At 37.6% G+C, this 19,084-nt stretch overlaps 1 protein-coding gene across 3 annotated transcripts in view; it reads left to right on the top strand.

Annotated features, from left to right (window-relative positions):
- The window catches only part of Ndst4 (N-deacetylase and N-sulfotransferase 4), a 300,475-nt gene that overhangs the window by 256,914 nt on the left and 24,477 nt on the right, over positions 1–19,084 (top strand). For all 3 annotated transcript variants that reach the window (XM_040751907.1, XM_040751906.1, XM_040751908.1), the window contains one exon: positions 13,995–14,091. In XM_040751907.1, the coding sequence (XP_040607841.1) occupies positions 13,995–14,091 (97 nt within the window). The remainder of the gene's footprint in view (positions 1–13,994; positions 14,092–19,084) is intronic.

Raw genomic sequence — 19,084 nt, 5'->3', positions numbered from 1 at the left:
ATGTGATGCGAGTACTGACTAGCTGTAAAATGGTCGGTATTACACAGCTCTGGAGACTAAACACAGAAACAGAAAAGAGTCTCTGTAACCCAAGGTCTGGTCCCCAAACCTGAGTATGTATATGTCCACGACAGGGCACATTAATAAGAGAAGAGCAGCCTCTTGCCTGTGTTTATAAGGATTTAGTGTCTGTGTGTTTTATTTCACTTTTAAGTCTAATTTCAGTAATGCTAGGCCTATCGATAAAAGAGAGACTTGTCAGTTTTAGGATGGCTTTTACTTCTAATTTGACTCTATGTGAGGCCACACAGCTTGAAGGCATCAAATGTAAACTATCTCTTCTTAGCAGTTATCTAGGAAGCACTGCCTCCCACTTACTTGGTTCTTTATGCATCAGATTGCATCGACCCACACAATCAATGAGCTGACTGCGGAGAGCAGATCAGATGTTCCCCTGCTAAGCAGTCGGTAGAAAAGTAGCATCATCATTAATGAGAAATTACTGCAAAGCAGACCTTCAAAATCATCTCCATTTCCTGTCTTCAGGACTATTTTGCTTCCCTTTATTCCATGAATCACATCATACAGCGCTGTGTCTGTATGCCCAGGGATTCTCTCCAGCTATGTTCATTGAGGATCTGCCATGCACACAGCAAAGCTAGCTCTAGGCATGCAATGAAGAATAAAAAACTACATTTTCTCTCTACTTCAGAGGAGGACTTTTACTATGTTTTAAAATGAACACTTGCCTCAAATCATGTCATCTTTAGATGAATTATCAACAACCACCCACTACATAGGCTTACAGTAGACTCTCTGTTATAAGGGAAATCAATTATTTTTACACTCAAATATGTGTGTGTGATTTTTAATTGAAAATAGATTCTTTGCTCATACAATGAATCCTGATCACAGTTTTCCCTCTCTCCACCCCTCCAGCTCCCCCTACCACCTCCCCTCTACCAGAGATCCTCTCCCCCTCCATTTCTTCTTCAGAAAGGAATAGGGCTCCAATAGATGGCAGTCAAACAGAACAAAATAAGATACAATAAAACAAGGCAAAAGTCCTCATAGCAAGGCTGGAGAAGGCAACCCAACAGGAGGAAAAGAGTCCCAAGAACAGGCAAAAGAGTTAGAGATACACCCAGTCCTACTGTTAGGAGTTCCTCTAAAAATGCCAAGCTAATAGCCATATATATAATACATCAATAAAAATCCTAATTAATAAGTATCCTAGATAGGTTGTTGACATATAAATGATTCAGTTAGCTCAGTGGCTCCAAGCTCTAATCTGTCTTTTAGGGAAAATAACACTTCCTTAAACATCAAAATGTATTTTTTTCTTCAGATTGTTTGAATTCAGCAATATCAACAAAAGTATTTTCATAATATTTAGATATCATTAATATTGATATTTAACATTTAACATTATTGATTAATTTGTTTATGGTGCATAAAGTGTATTGTGGATGTGGATTTGGGTGTGCACTTCCCACTGTATGAGTGAGGAAGAGTGAGGACTACTTTGTAGAGTGAAGAGTACTAAATATATGAGATTTTTAGAGCATTTGACTTATTGCAGGAAACTGGATACACTTTACCAATCAAAAGTAATGTGGAAAATGAAGTTGGTGAAGAGATAATAAAGTATATAAGACTCAGAGTTACCCTTGCCCTGCTTGCTTCTACTTTCACTTTCAAATCGATGATAACAATCCAAAATGAAATTACCCTCATTTCCTACATGTAAGCAAAACCAGAATTAGTTGTTAAATATTTTGCACACTTCCCATCATGACCTAGAATTAGAAAAGACAAATAGTATATCGTTATTGCTGTTACACATTCAGGAACATTTTATATTTATGAGTATAACTTCTTATTTACTACTCTTCACTTGTAGATAGAAATCAACTGCTATTTTCCTTTACATTTCAATTCACACTTTTTTTATTACTACAAATAGAAAGAAAAAGTGCAAAATGGTAATCTTCACATCTGTTTAATTCCTTTGGTTCCTTACGCAAATTTCATTAGCACCAACTGTTCTATACGTGGGACTACTTTGTCACCTAATTAAAAAGTGCAATGTGAATATCTGCCAATAGGCAGCATGATCAGCAGCTACAAAATATCACATGGGAAATTGGTTCTTCTAAAGCTGCTCAACACAGATGTATATATCCATGCACACACAAAGAAATGTAATTCCCAAATTGCCTCCACATCACCTTTGTCTCTACTATGTAAGAGTTTTAAAATTATACTCATGGGTCCTTTTAAGGGATAAAAATAAGATACCTTAATTTTTGATAGAATAATAAATGCAGAGCATGGAAAAATAATTTTCTTCTTAAACACAAATGTACACATGTACATGAGAACACATACAGACACACACACACACACACACACACACACACACACACACACACTCATGAACAAACAAACAAAAAACTTCTATTGTAGGAACCAAAGCCACAAACATGGAGACAGTGGGAAGGTCAAATTCGCACACACTCTAATCAATGCTCTTAAGCTCCCAAGCTGTCAGGTTAGCTCAGCCTCAATCTTCCTTCAGCCTCTCAGGAGTCTCACTGTCAACAAACAGTGGATTCTTGCTTACTGTGTGTCCAGGAAAGTGCTAAAACATGTCTTCTAGGCCTCTACCAGTGTCTCCAGAGTTAAAAAAGGGGGGGGGAGTAAATCCTCGTTTTTTAATGGCAGGTGTCTAGCACTTTGGTTGATTCTAAATATCAAAGCATTGGTTTCTAGTTAGAAATGATGAAATTTTAATATCCATCTTATCAATAAATCACAAAACAGGTAACATCATCACTGTGCCTGCTATTTATATTTGTCTATTGAAGTAACAATTGAACGCTGACACCGAGTGATAGACAGTAAGAACAGAACAAGTTAGGGACATTTAACCCAATCTTGGGAACTGAAATAAGTCTCTTGACTTACCAGAGATGAACTGGGGTGAAGTCCAGGATTTCTTATTCCTTCTCAGATGCAGTTTGGTGATTTTACACTTAGAAAGACAAGTCTCTTTCTATCATGGGCTCTCTATTTGAAGCTTGGAAGAATCTGGTGATGGGTTCAGTGGGATTTTGGTAAACCTAAACTTCAGAAATAGTTATATAACAAAGGAAAGTTGTACTACCATGAGATTTATAAACTGCAATAGCTTCATATTGTGTTAAAAATAGTATTGTAAATTTGTTTTCATATTTTTTACTCTCTTTACCATTTGCTAGCTTATTTATAATTCAGTTACAACATTACCATCCATAGTTACAGAGACAGGTGGTGGCACACGCCTTTAATCCCAGCACTCAGGAGGCAGAGGCACGCAGATCTCTATGAGTTTGAGACCAGCCTGGTCTAAAAGAGCTGGATCCAGGACAGTCTCCAAAGCCACAGAGAAACCCTGTCTCGGAAAAAAAAAAAGAGACAGATGTAATGGGAGGAAAACCTAGAAATGGGTAGATGTCCTCATATAAACTTGGAAGCTTCCTGTGAATTTGGATTGGATTAGATCTGTAGTAAAGAGCAGTGAGTTCTGAAAGTAGGAAGGAAACGACAAAAGAAAACCTTGGAACCACTGTGGTGTTCCATGTCTGTGAATTCAGTACTGTGGAGAGCTGAGGTAGATACATCACAAATCCAAGGCCAGCCTGAGCTACCTGTAAGTGTGATCTTCTGTTAGTTACTTTTCTCATGTCATTGACAAAATGTCCAATAGCATCACTTGTTATCCAATAAATAAAAATAGATTGCACTGTTCATAGTTGAGAGAATTCAGCCCGTCAAGGCAGTGAGGGCATGATGGAATGTAGCAGTGCACATCATGGTGGGCAGAGAGACAGAGGAATGGGAATTAGCTTCCTTCTTCTTTTACCTTATATTCATCTTGGCTCACCAGCCTATGGCATGATAACATTCAGGGTAGGTCTCCCTTCTTCATTTAAATCGTTCATTAAATGTCTTTACAGATATACCTTAGAGGAGCATCTCAACCTTTTAGATGCTTCTCAATCCTCTGGAGTTGCTATCTCAGCAAATTGAAAAAGGAGGAAAGAAGTAAAGAGAGATGGTTTGCAGAGATAATTCCATAAACTCTTTATAGGACAACAAAGAATAGACAGACATAAAGTTAGGAAAATAATCTATCTCAGAGGGAGAGGAGCTCTAAATGGAATTCTGTCAGTAGACAGTGATGCCTTAAAAGGCAACAGGCTGAAGATGTTTGCAGGTGAGTCGAAAGAAAGGGTTATTAGTGTTTAATTACCCCATGTCAAGAAGAAAACAATATTTTTAAGCTTTGGTCTGTCTCTTTCAGGCTTTCTACCAAAGTGGTCAATGTAGTTCTGATTATTTAGTTACATATTTATTAATTGAAACACCTTAATAATTAACATATATTAATTATTTTCTCAATGAAAAGTTGTCTATGTATTAACTCTACCTACCTTTCTTTTCCTTACTCAACAACACTGTTTCTTATACTCTAAGAATGCTTGCCAAATATAGAAATAATTATCCTCAGTTGTGTAATCTTTAGTGAAGTCCACCATCATTTTGATTCTACAATCTGTCAGAGATTGTGAGAACTGAAAATGATGACATAATTCTTGGGTGTTCCATTTCCCATCCATCATTTGCAGATATGTTCTTGTCGAGCACCAAACTAACCATAGAAATATTTACTGAGATGCAGCCGATGAAAATAACTTACAGATACATCCTTAAAAATGAAAGCTACAGTATTTTCATACTTTATAAACTAAAGTAGTCAAAACTATATTCAGCACCCCATTTAACAACAAAAAAGAAACTTGTTTTGTGTATACTTTATAGAAGCTTCTAGTAACTTGAATATTACACTGAATGAAAAGTACTGTATTAAACCAAGTGATTCATGAGAGCTCAAAGACTCAGATTTTTTGAGTTGGTTGTTTATTCCCTGAAGGATATTCATAAAAATGTAAATAACTGCATAGAGTTTTGTGTGAAGGGGACTGTAGACATTTGTTATCAAAGGGGAGCCATAGAACAAATGAACCCCTTCTGGGGTTTTCTATGAACCACTCACTTGAATAAATATGGGTCTAATATAATAAGCAAGACAGCAGTGTTTTGGATAAATTAGAGATACCTTGTGCTTACAGTAGCATTGTTAAAATGTTCATCTACCCTAGCCACACACAGAACCAAGGCCATTTCTCATCAACCCTAACCCACAGGCTGGCACTTTCATTCCTCTGTTATTCTATGATGAAAAAGTAAACTCTGAAAAATCATGAGACCACCAGGCACTATAGGAAATCTGTGAAGGGAGTTCTTAAGGACCACCACTCTCAGGTAGGCTGGGCTTTCCCAAGCCTTTGCAGAACCCAAGAGAGGGTTCTTGAAGTACAAACAGCATCAGAATCTGAGACTGTGTCTGTTTCACAGATGTTCCATGAGGATTTACTGATTGAAGCATTGAGAATAAACATCCCTATCTTATTAAAATATCTCATCAGTGCATGCGAATTGTATTAGGCAAAAGTGACAGTGAAAGACAGAAAGTTGGAAGTCGCTCCACTGTGTGATGAAGCCTGGGAAACAGATCTTTACAGGCAGAAAAATAATAAGAAGTTTCAAACCAACACTGTCTGGTAGGGAACGGGAAGAGTAATAGTTAAAAACATCCTTCACTAATGAGGTTGGAACAGGAGAAGGCAAGCTGAGGGGAAATGAAGAGAGGACAAACTCAGCAGAGTTTATAATTAATGAAACCATTTTTCCACCATTAGGGTCTAGACAGGGCCTAGCTACCTGGAACAGTCACGTGACCCACATGAGGCAAACCAATCCCCAACTGATAATTCTCCAGTGGCCTGGGAAGGAAGGGCAGGAAAGTGACGAACAAAGCAGACGTTCAAAGGCTCAAAGAAAATGTGGGCTTGGGATGATAAGATCTCATGGGAAAAGAAACTGTCTTCCTGCCTAAGAAGCCCGCCCTTCAAAATGAAGTAGGTGGTATGAGTTTTCAAAACCTGTATTTTAGTTGTTTGGAGGAGGGACTTTCATAAGCATTGACTTCAGGGTTTTTTAAAAATAAATTTTATTTAAATTAAAAGCAATCTTATTTTACATACCAATCCTAGTTCCCTCTCCTTTCCATCCTCCTAGGACCCCCACCAAACCCCTCATCCCACACCCCATTTACTCCCCAGGAAGGATGATGCCTTCCATGAGGGATCAGTAAAGTCTGACACATCATTGGCTTCAGTTTTTAAGTCTTGCCTTTTGCTTCTAAGAATCTTTTACCTACCTACCTTACTTACTTGAAAGTAAATTTGCTTCACATATTACATGTACCAACCCCCTGAATCCCCTCGTCCTCATGAGGGCAGAGTAGCAGATTGTCAGACTGGCACTGTAACCCCAAGCTGCTTGTAGAAATTTTACCTTAATTTCTTTTTCAAAGTTTAAAAATATTAGATACATAAGGCGGGAACGTAATTTTACTGTGATTTATTATTATTGGTTTATTTCAGTTATGAAGGGAACAAGCATATTGCAAACTGAGAAGGGATCTTCATGAGTGACTTGTCATGTCCTGAATTTTAAAATTAAAACAATAACAAAAGAACAGAGCATGAAAGTACAGGGAACTTCTTTGCAGCCCTGTGTCTCTGGAAACACTCTGTGAATTGCATTCTCTTTGTCAGTCTCTGTCTCTGTCTTTGTCCTTTCCTGTCCCCTAACACACACACTCTCCCTGCCCCCCCAATTTAACTGCAGAGACAACACCAATTTCAGAGTTCAAATTTAAATTAACTTGCCATGTGACCTTCAATAAGACTAAATAAAAACCTTTGCATCTTACTTTCCTCAACTATAAAGAAGATATAATGAAATATGTCTTGCCAAGTTACTTTGAGGATTAGAAATAATCTATGTCAAGCAAATGCCTGGGATGTTGAAGGTGATCAATAAAAGCTGGATATTATATTCATTGGCATTGATATAATCAGACAATATCTTGAAACTCAGCATAGAGATGGCATAAACAACCACTACCAGAATATAAAATAGAAAATGCAAATGCTTTGTCAATACAGTTGTAATTAACAGGCAAAGGGGCAAAGATGCCAGGGAAGGGGTGACAGCAGAAATACAGGCTCTGGAAAGTCCCAAGGAGATAGAGCACAGTCATTAAAAAAAAGACAGTCTGCTTTGAGATGTTAGCACTTGGTCAGGACCACAGCAAACCAGGGACAATCTGAAGTGATGTCAACTGTTAATGAAGCATTTGGAGCAGTAGGCTCCCCACCATCTTAGCACCAGGTAATTGCATCTATAGCTTTTATCTATCAGTACAATAATTGAGAGGTACAACAATTTAACTAGTATAATTATTATCAACTATGCAACTCTCTATCTCTCTCTCTCTCGTGTGTGTGTGTGTGTGTGTGTGTGTGTGTGTGTGTGTGTGCATGTGTGTGTTTGCGTGTAAGCAAGTGTTCTTTTATTTTTTTTATGTGGACAGCATACATGGAGAGAAGAGGATGACCTGTGGAGAGTCAGATGTCTCCTTCCACAATATGAATTTGAAAAATCTGACAGGTTGTTAGGGTTGGTGACAATCTCTTTTACTTCTGGCCATCTTGTTGGTCCAGAAAGCTTTCATTAGTTTTAAAGTAGAAATCAGGGCAAGAAAGACAGGCATTGTGATAAGTGAGTACAAAGTAGCATTCTTAAACATATAATCAGTGTAAACCTGCTTCATAATTTTTTTCTGTGCCTTCTGGAATTTGGGATACGAGTCTTTCAGTTCACAGCCATTTGTTTGTTAGGCATCTCATGTGTTAGACTGTAGCAATGAGGAACACAGACAGAGGTCTTCCTATCAGTGAACTTACAGACTTGTAGACAGACTTCAAATAACTGGAAGCTTTAACTGTATAAAATTATTGCAAGCACAAACAAAATATTTTGGATGTTGAAATATTAAGAAAGTATGACACAAAAGTGTCATAGATATAGCAGGAGGGAGATTTAAAAGGGAAGGCAACAGACCTATTGATAGTTGCTCATACCATAATCTATTGGTTAAATTAAACTCCCTTTGTTCAAGGTGAATTATGCAGGGCAAAGGGAAAAAAGGCTTGTATGAAATAAAATAAGCACTTTCTTATATACAGCATGATTTTATTATTTTAAAGCTAGTATTAAATTTAATGGACACAAAAAGCCATATGTGGTAGAAACTATTAATCATTGTTTTTACAAATAAAGAAACTGAGGTTCAAGGATTTAAGAACATTAATTAAAGCATGGTAAGGCCCCTGGGCTCATGTTCTTGCTGACTGGGCTGAGGGAAGTTTGCAGCGGGTATTAGCATAAGCCAGAAAAAAAAATGGCAAAACTTTGACTAAGCATTGGTTGGAAACGTGGGCATTGAACAAGAAAATAATTTATTCAAAGTCTCCAAAGCATACTCTCCTATTTCTATGAGAATGCAGTGTGATTGAGCATTAGGTGGTATGAGCAATCATAATTCTGACAGTGCTGCTCACCATAGTCCAGGAGCAAGCTTAAAACATTTGTTGGTGACACACCAACGAGAGAAGAAGCATATGCTAAGGGTAAATTGACTAGATTCCCCAAAGAATACTGGTTGTTTCAGCTGTTTTTTAGTACAGCTCACAGCAAAACATTCCAGTTGAAGCAAGGAGTGTATTGATTCACATTCTGTCACCAGCTCCTTTTTTTTTTAAAGAAAGGAACTTTGAAACACATTACATTAGATTATAGGTGATGTTGTACAGTGACATTAAAATAACCTTGTCTGAAACAAGATAGAAATGTTATTATCACTCCTCTCTAACTATCCAAAAGGGAGTATTGTAGGGAACATAGACATCTCTGTTCCATGTAGTAATCTAGTGCCTGAGGCAGTAAGTTCTTCTTCCTAAGGTTTCTACCTCTGGGTGCAAGCCAGACTCATTCTTCAGTTATAGCTATTTTTATAGCCAACGATAACTGAAAAGGGGGAAACAGAGATGGTGGTTTTAACCTTAAAAAGACACTTCGTATCATTTGTCTCACTTTCAGTTGCTTAAGACTTTTTCATCAGAAGACAGATTCAAGACAGGTTGTGAAGTATAATCTCTAGTTTGGAGACCTATGCTCTAAGCAAAATAGGGAATTTTCCATTATTAATAAAATAAAAAATAAAAAAAGACCAAAGTCCATCCTTCTTTGTCACCGCAAAAAAAATATGGCTAGAGCATTAAACTAAACCTTGAGTGTGGAGGGTAGAAGATCAAATAAGGAACAGAAATATTTTAAGAAATAGATGATAGTAGACATAAAATGGAATTTCTGTTCTTTTCACATTTTAAAGGAAGGAATTTTGACTTCAACAGATTATATTTCACTCAATTTTTGGAGTATTCCACAGATAAATTTATTGGAAAATCCAAGAAATATAGCTTAATCTTTTCCAAAGTAAATCACCAGATACTATGATTGTCTTTACAAATTATTGGTCTTTAGCCAAAGATGCATTAACTGCATATCTTCTTGCCCCTACCCCAAGTCTCAGAAGCAATGGAGTAAGAGAGGAGAAAATGTTTATGAGAGCCAGAGGTAGTGCAGGACTATCACAAAACTGTTCTCTGGATATAACAGGCAGCTGCAGGTTTGACTTGATGGTGCTTAGGACAGTGCTTATGTACTTATCACTTATCATAGTGTTCATGTATGTACAAGACCTATTCAAGATCATGCTGGACAAAATCCTAGCATGGACAGGGGAGCTAGTAATGAATTCTCACTCTGGCTAAGGAGTAATTAAAATTGATGAGTATTAAGGGGGGAGAGTCTTCTTCAGGTATCCAGGCTATGAGATGCTACATATACCCCAGTAGATTGTCCTGAAATGAGGTACATACAGATAGCACTAAATGAACTCAGTGGATTTTAAAAACAGGGCACATAAAGTTGGGAAAGAAAAGCAGTGATGAGGAATTATAGGGTGGGACATGTAAGTGAATTTGATCAAAGCACATACTATGAATATATGAAATTCTCCAACAATAAAAAGAAAATATGCTAGTATGCTGTGTCTTAGCCCAACCACAGAAGTCTGAGCTGGGCCCGAGAGAGAGTAGGTGCTCTCTGCTTGCTTGTTCCCTAGCCTCCTAGGATCCCGGAGACAATCAGATGCAGCAGGGAATCGACTCAAGCAGGAAATCATTTATTGTCCCACAACAAGCATATTTTAAAGCAAAAAAAAATCAGAGTGGGAAAACAGCCAGTCAATGGTTTTAAAAGTAAGCCTATCATGCATCTAGGTGCCCTATGCTTTACCTAGTGAACACGAGTCTTTCATACAGTGACTCGCCCTCCTGACTTCCCCTCTGCACAATCTTTACTGACTCGTGTACCCTTCAGATTCCTCCTATTTGTTTTAGACATGGCCCACTTCATTTCAAAGTATGTGCCTCTTGGTTCCTCCACAGAGTTTTACCTCTTCTAGCCCCTTTTGTCAAGGCTCACTCAAAAGGGAGATATCCTTAGAGCTGAAGCCTATCACAGTGTACGTAAGGGGTTGTCAGTTGGATCTCTTGAGTCTTTGATCTGATTAGCCTTACCATCCTATTGAAAAAGTAAGGCCCAAAGACACAACTTAAGACTATTATTATAAAGGGAACCAAAAGGGTGGATATCAGGGTTGTCAATGGTACAATGAGCTGGGGGCCTTGTGTTGGCTGGACTGTTCTTCTATGATAAAGAGTAACTCTTGGTCTTGTCCCTTTTTGATATAGTCTGAGCTCCCATGTCACCCCAATCTCCCAGTGGGGAATCCTCTTTCCAGTCCCCTTGTTTCTGGGAGCATAAGGCAGGGTCTGTAATTCTCCAGTCCCCCCCCCTTCTCCCTTGTTACTGAAAATAGAGTTACCCATACTAAGGGTCTCACTTACCCCGAGAGACCACTTAGCGTCAGCTGAAATATAGGTCCTTTATGCCGCCACATTGAGGGTACCAGATGCAGGGTCTTAGCCCAACCACGGAAGGCTGAGCTGAGTGAAAGATAGGGTAAGTGCTCTGCTCACCGGTTCCCCAGTCTCCCAGGATCCTGGAGACAGAGACAATCAGATGCAGCAGGGAGTCTAGTCAAGCAGGAACTCATTTATTGTACCACAGCAAGCATCTTTTAAAGCAAAACCCACAGAGTGAGAAAACAGTCAATCAATGGTTTTAAATGTAAGCCTATCATGCCCCTAAGTGCCCCATGCTTTACCTAGTGAACACAAGCCATTCATGCAGTTGACCTCATCTGGTTAGATCTTGGCAACCAATCACCTTTTTTGCAAACATCTCAGGACTCGCCCTCCTGACGTCCCCTCAGCGCCATGTTTAACTGGCTTGTGTGCCCTTTACTAGTATTTACATATTTATGTTTCATAGTATTATCAAAATTGGAGGTGAGGAAGTAAACTATATTTAGATCATGTGCATCTTCAAACTGTATGAGTGTCAATGGAATCTGCCACAAATAGTATTCTTTAGGAGGATTCATGGAGAAAATATTTTGGGGGAAAATCCATAAAGGAAATTATGGACAGATAAAAGGGAAAGGTCTGAGTGAGAATGTGATCTCAACAAAATCTAGCCCTTCATGGAAGACTACTCACACAAACAACCGTGCCTACTGAGAGGAGTGGTTCCTCTTGTACTGTCATATCAAACAGTAGATATGGGACCCTTTGGGGAGCAGGAGGGAGATGCATAGTTTTCCTTGCCAGTCAGATTTCATTCATCAACTATCCAAGAACAATTTTTAATCTTCCACCCACAAACATTGTTTACAGCTGAAGGTCTGGGAGGGCCTATTGCTTGCAGAAGTAGTATGAGGCAGCACAGTTGACACTTCCAGTGGACAGAAAGCATCCTCCACAGGAAATACTATATGCCCATTCACTTTCATTCATTTCTGAAAATGGTTCACTACAAGTGGGCCGTTTTCATACAATTTTCAAAATCGCACTTCCTGGGGAAACCTGAAAGATGTTTCTTATGAGGATCTGTAACCCCGTTGCTACATTTGGTGTTAAGCTGTAGACAGTACATTCTGATCTCCTGGATATCCTCACTTAGAGTCACTCTTTCATTACTAGAAGTCTAACCTGTTCCCAGCACTGTGTAAGGACCAGATGCCATCACAATAGATATGATCTGCTCTGCTGGCTCTCATTTTATGAATTTCTCCAGGCATTTTGTCAGAAAAAGGCAGTGCCAGAACACAGGTAGTTTAATCTGTGAGGGAAAAACACTAGTAGACTTTGTTCTGGTTGTAATCCAACACTTCTCATATCATGATTGTTGTCCTTAGAAATTACAGTTCAGCTGACTATGGAGCACCCTGTCGCCTCGTAGACTGAGTGTCCCATGTTCTAGTATATGTGGCTGAAAGCCCATCTTTGCTCTAGGGCTACATGCAAAGATTTCTACAAAAACTTGCTGCCTCCAAACCCCAAAGAAATGGTGAAAGCACTCTACTTCCATTTCAACAGTAAGGGTTGAAGAGCTAAAAATTCACCTTTGCCAGGGACAGGATATAACAGCATTCATCAGATGTCTGCATCTCTAAAACTTCTAAGTGTAGCACACTCTTCAGACTTTGCATGCTTGAACTCCTTCATGTCTTTACTTTGGTTGGGACTGGTTTTGAGGCAATGAGTTCATTTTCTCAGCTAGTCTTGAACTCATAATATTTCCAACTCCACTTCTGCCACTGAAGTACCTGGGATCCCAGATGTACATGGCTATCTGAGTTTTCATCTTCTCTGGTGCATTTTTGTTAACCAGGCAGCCAGAGTGTCTTCTTGCTTTTTATCTGGTGCAATGAACAGCATGCCAGTGGGCCATTGAGAAGTTTTGTGAGACTTCTGAATTATATGAGGAATTGGTTTGAAACATTTTGAAAATGAATTATACATGTTAAAAAATATATTTAAAATCATACTGAATTATGTTAGGAATTGGTTTGAAACATTTTGAAAATGAATTATAAATGTTAAAAATATATTTAAAATCATAGTGATATGTATTTGTAATCCCAAGTACTTGTAAATTCAAAGCAGGAAAATCACTTGAGCACAAGAGTTTGGGACCAGCCATATCCCAAACAAATAAATAAATGAAGTTTTAAGGAAAAATGCTTCCTTGAAATAATATATTCTCCATTTTAACACTTTTACCCTCTTATTTTTTAAAATGAAAATTTAAATCAGTGAAATTAAACAAATTAACTAAAACGTGTTGAAATTACATAAAAGGTTTCAGTTTTGCATTCTCTAATTGAAAAATGGAGGCTCATTTGTGTAAACATTTCTTGACAGATCTAGCATAGTTAATTGGATAAATGTCTGCTCTCTCCTAGAAAGATGACATATTGGAAACTGTGGTTTTTACCTATATTTGTCAAAGTTTTAGGAAGAATCATAATTTAAAATGACTCATCTAACAGGTATTACCTTCAGAAACATTTCCCAAAGAAAGTCATCTTGTATTGAAAATAACGTACCCAGAATTTAATATATAGCTGTTTCAATGTTGGAAAACAAAACAGAAAAAAAAGCTGTGAAACTACAGTCAAGCAAGGATTTGTCACTTCAAGCCTCTTTGATGCACATGACATAAAACACAAACCAAGATAGAGCAGAGTGTCTGTTATTATCTGTCATGGAGAACACGAACATCACAGCAGGACTGATTTGAGGCTGTGCTTTATGTGGCCTTGGGTAGGGGAACCAGCTAATCACTGCACAAGGAAAGGATTTGAGAATCAAAGAACCAGAACAGGATGTAATGCCCAGCTCTAGGAGATCAAGCAAGAATCTCATCCTGTCTTACTTGAAAGGTTGTTAAGACACAGCAGCCAGGATACAGTATTCAGCAAGATGTGTTATTCTTTATTGCAGAATCCATGTGATGATAAACGACACAAAGACATCTGGTCCAGGGAGAAAACATGTGATCACTTACCAAAATTCCTTGTAATTGGGCCTCAGAAAACAGGTAAGGTTAGGCAGTGATGCTGCTTGCCTTGCTGTCATTATTAAGTTCTTGTGGCATTACATTATCGGATCTTGTCCTGTGTCCTATGCAAGTTCATTGTACAAATGCTGCACCTCCTCATGATTCATCTGGTATCCTACAAGCCTCAAAAAGACCCTGCTGTTGCCATTAATTTAGACTTGAACTCTAAATGCTTTAACTATGGAGTTTAAAACTGTTCAACCTAAGTATCAAAGTTGTGATATTTTTGAGTTTAAGTGACACAATCTCCCTGTTTATTTATTTCTTTTACTTTTTGTGACTTTCCCTAATTAATCCCTCAGTTAAGTTATGAAAGGGTGACTTATGATTCAGACTCAGACTGTTTTATACTGTACATCAGTATTGCATTGATTTCTATTCAGAACTATGGTTGTTATTACTCACAAATTATTTTATATGTGTGTTGTTAAAAACAATCATTAAGCATTAATGTGCTGTAGACTTGTTTTCTGCTGTGCGCCAATCTCCCCAGGCCATTCTCTCTTGGTATTTTCTTGTGCACTGAAGGACAACTGTGTAAGGATGCAGTAAAAGAGAATGAAAGTATTTCACCAATGAGATGACACTTTCAATTAGAATATTTTATCCTTTCTTCAGTGTGTGACAGTTTTATATACTTTGCTTATACCCTGATTAATTAAAGTTTTTCTTGAGTTGCTATATCTTGAATTCAATACTTGGACTTGAAGCACCTTCATCAGGGAGAATCAAAACCATAACACAAAACAAACAGTCACAATAAACAAGCTGCAGTGAAGACATCTGTAATACAAGCAAGTAGATCATTTTAAAGGTTGTGGGTAAAATTTCCAGACTATTAGATACTGGGTGTTGAAATCTTTTCTTCCTCTAGGAATATAAATTGTATTACAACAGCGAATTAACACATGTACAGGGAGGTTGGAAAAGCAACACGTATTTTCAGATACATCATGTTTTTGTTGTTTAAAATGTGCATTAATTTCCTGCCAACTCCCTACAGCACTGCTAACTTGAGAATAAATAGTAAAGAAATAAAACATCCCCGTGTTGTAAAATTTTGTTAAAAATTTAATTTAAAGACAGACCCTCTATCATTTGTCAGTGAATGTTATTACTGCTTAGATATGCTAGAAAACCACACGTTATTAACTATAAATCTTTTTCCAACTCATTGTTTGTATTTATAAAACCAATATGTCATACCTTTGGATTTTAATATGTGACCTATCCATGTGGCAATGATAAAGCTTTCAGCTGTTTTTGTTGTTGCAGCTGCTTTTTTTTTCTTACTTTCTCAAATAAAACAAGAAGTTAAGACAGAGGAACTGCATATTAATATACACATAGCATAGATACATTATTTAACATGAAAATGGGTCTAATAATTTGAAACATCCAATAATAGGTGCCTTTTCTTGATATTACCAAAACATCCATTGCTGTCAAGAGATCGTAAATCGTCCGAAGGGAAGTTGCAGTTATCTGCTAACTACCCACCCTTGAGCACACTTTAAATTTCAGCAACCCAAACATGATACAGTCACCCCTTACAATAAACATGAAGTACAAACAATGGGCCTTATGATCCTGCTTTTGCAGTTGAGAGAACAGAAGGATGTGAGGTCCCATTTTCCCACTACTGAATCCTAGACAGGATCGTCTGCTGAGATCAACCAGGAGATGACAATGGGTGGAAGCCAGAGGCACCTGTGGTGCAAGGCGGTTCACACGGTGTCTCTAGCTTCCTCTAGACACTTCTGCACCCTCGCTGTCAGAAGCAGTGTTTCCAGTGTGAAAGGGGATTCTAGGAGCATCACGCTTAGCAGAGAATCTGAAGTGCCATTTGTTCAGCACTAATTTCTCATAATTTGTCTGGCTCAGTCTGGCAAATTAAAATAAAGGATTGTTCGTGTAAAAACAGATTTTTTTTTGAGTATTACTAAGACAAAACCCTTTTCTCCACTTCCACAAATTGCATCAAAGGGGTTGTATAAGAAATGACTGACAAGAATGATAAAAGCAGAGGATAAAAATACAAATATTTTGTTGCAGCAGACATAGAATTCATGGCTGACTTTAAGAACACCAAGTTGTAGGTCTCTGATCCCTGGTAGAATGCATTCTTTGCTACCAGGAGGGAAAGGGAACATGTCACGTCTTCTAGATTCTGAAGGCATTAAGGTGTAGGGCTCAAATAACAAGGTCAGAGCTAGGTACAATTTCACAACCATTGAGTGATTAAAAACTTCTTTTACTGGGTGAGGTAATAAAATGTCTATTATTGGATATTCAGCAATAACTTTAAAGCATTCATTTATCTCTGCCCTGACCCAGCCATGTTGAACCTCTAATAGATATTAAGCTATCAATTTTCTGTGTTATCTTGTAGGTATTTAAAAAAAATCATGCTTCATGCATCTCTCCTCTCTTTTTCCTTATCACCATGTAAATTTTTTAAGTCTGAAACACAATGAAGGAACCTCCTAGATTTCGTGTTCTGCTCTATTTTCCAGTTTGCCATTTAAGTCACTTGTCTCTAGAACATGTGATTCTTCCTCTCACATTTTTTCTTTGAAAGCTATTGTTTTCAGGAACAAATCAAATTAATTCTTTGAGACTCCTCTCTGGGGTTCAGCTTCTTATCAGGTTGTATTCAGTTTTTAACCATCTCTCTATTTTTTTCTCATTCTCTTTTCTCTTTCACTGATTTACGTTGCTGATTATTTCTTGAATAATAAACTTTTAAGTGGGTGCTAGATTTGCCTACGAATTTTTTTCTCTTTTAAATTCTTTTAAAAGGAGCTGGCTTGGCCCCTTTCACTCTACTAGGATGGAAATAGGGGGCTGTTTTCCCAGGGTCAGAAGATGCCAGATCCTATGTACCACACCTGCACACTTCGGTGATTTATAGTTCTAGACACTCCAAAAGAGATTCAAAGCTCTAGGCTTTCACAGCTGGCAACTGACTACTGTAGGTGCTCAGATCTAAGGAAGTAGTGAACCTTTAAACCAGGAGCCAAGCACTCTGCAGGTATAGACTACAGCTCCATTGTTAGGATTCTCCACATATGAAGCCCTCTGGAACTTCCAAGGGACAGGGATCACTGTTTCAGTGATTTGGCTCTCTGTTGCTTTTTCTTCCCAGGTCTTAAACTTCTCTTCAGTTGCTTTCTCATATTTCCAAAATTTTTGTAACTTCCAAAGTATCTGCTCTCAGACATTTCTGGGAACATTGTAGTCACATCCTGGTAGCTAAATAACTCTGGGTTTTCAAAGTCAAAAGCTCTGAATTGTGCAGCTTGTGCTGTCGTACCTAAACTCTGAGTGTTGGAAACATCATTAGTATCTTCTGGATCAACATCTGAAATCCTTCTACATGCTAGTGTCTAGACCTGAAAGCCCAGAATTCCATCTGTTTTTAGTGTTACATGTCAGTCATCACTAGTCAGCATGAAAGCAGCTTGGCAATGAAATACCATCAGCTTGCTTAAATACCATCTACTTGCCATTCTAAGGAGTGGGGAGCTTGCTTACATGGTACTGATACTCAGATTCAAGCTTGTTCCATACCAGGGACTCTCCATTATAATCTATATGCCACTATATAACACTGAAGAATACACATTATTTTCAGCAACCAATCAAACTTTCTCCAAAGTTGAACACATTTTAGGATACAAAACATGTCCCAACATACATAGGAAAATTGAAATAACAACATGTCTTGTATCTGACCACACTGGAATAAAGCTAGGTATTAACAGCAATAGAAATGACAAGAAAAAAACCATAAACTCATAGAAACCAAACAACACACTCCTGAATGTTAACTATATTTATATCAAGAAAGAAATCAAGAAGGAAGTTTTGTTTTGCTTTTTGGTTTTTCAAGACAGGGGTTCTCTGTATTGTTTTTGAGGCTGTCCTGGAACTTGCTCTGTAGACCAGGCTGGCCTTGAACTCACAGAGATTCACCTGCCTTTGCTTCCCAAGTGCTGGGACTTAAGGTGTGTGCCACCAACACTCGGCAACAAGGAATTTTTAAATATCCCTATAATTTAATGAAAATGAAAACATAACATACCCAAATATGTGGGATACAGCAAAGCTTTATAGTTCCATGGCCCTATATCAGAAAATATGAAAATTCTCAAGTAAAAGACTTAATGATGCATCTTAATGTCTTACAATACCAAAACAATGACCATGTAAAGTAGGGGAGAAGACATAATCACAGTCAGAGCTAAAAATCAATGAAAACAGAAGTAAAATTTTCAAAGAATCGATGAAATGGAGATTTGATGCTTTAAAAAGTTACAAAATTGACAAAAAATTAGTCAAATGCACAAAAATAATCAGGAGACAATTCAAATTAGCAAAATTGAATTTGCAAAGGAAGGGGCTGCCACAAAGCCTGAGGAAATTAAAAGAATTATGAGGACATACGTAACAAATCTGCTTTTCAATAAATTGGCAAATCTAAAAGAAATGCACACACACACACACAGTACCCATGTATACAATATGTGTCATAAAGACATTATGTGTGTGTGTTTATAATGTCTTTTCAAAGCTAAATACTGTTAAAATATTTAAATATACCCATAGTATTTGATATGATGGAAATGTTAATTTAAAATTTCTCAACTAAGAAAATTCAAGGGTCAGACAGATTCCATACAGAATTCTACCAAAGCTAATGAAGGAACTTACACTAATACTTCTCAAACTATTTCATAAATAAAAAATGAAGGAACATTTCTACAGTATTTTTACAAAGCCAATATCACCCTGATACAAAATTTGACAAAGATCTTTTTAAAACAGAAGAATATAGGTCAGTCTTGCTACTGAACATAGATGCACAGACTTCTGAATACTTGAAAACTGAATTGAAGAACACACCAATAAGGTTATCTACAAAGATTAAGTTGGCTTCATCCCAGAGAGACAGGGATTACTCAACATA

This window comes from Mesocricetus auratus, unplaced genomic scaffold (assembly GCF_017639785.1).
Source record: "Mesocricetus auratus isolate SY011 unplaced genomic scaffold, BCM_Maur_2.0 Super-Scaffold_100009, whole genome shotgun sequence".
Lineage (NCBI taxonomy): Eukaryota > Metazoa > Chordata > Mammalia > Rodentia > Cricetidae > Mesocricetus > Mesocricetus auratus.
This window is presented reverse-complemented; position numbering and strand designations above follow the sequence as displayed.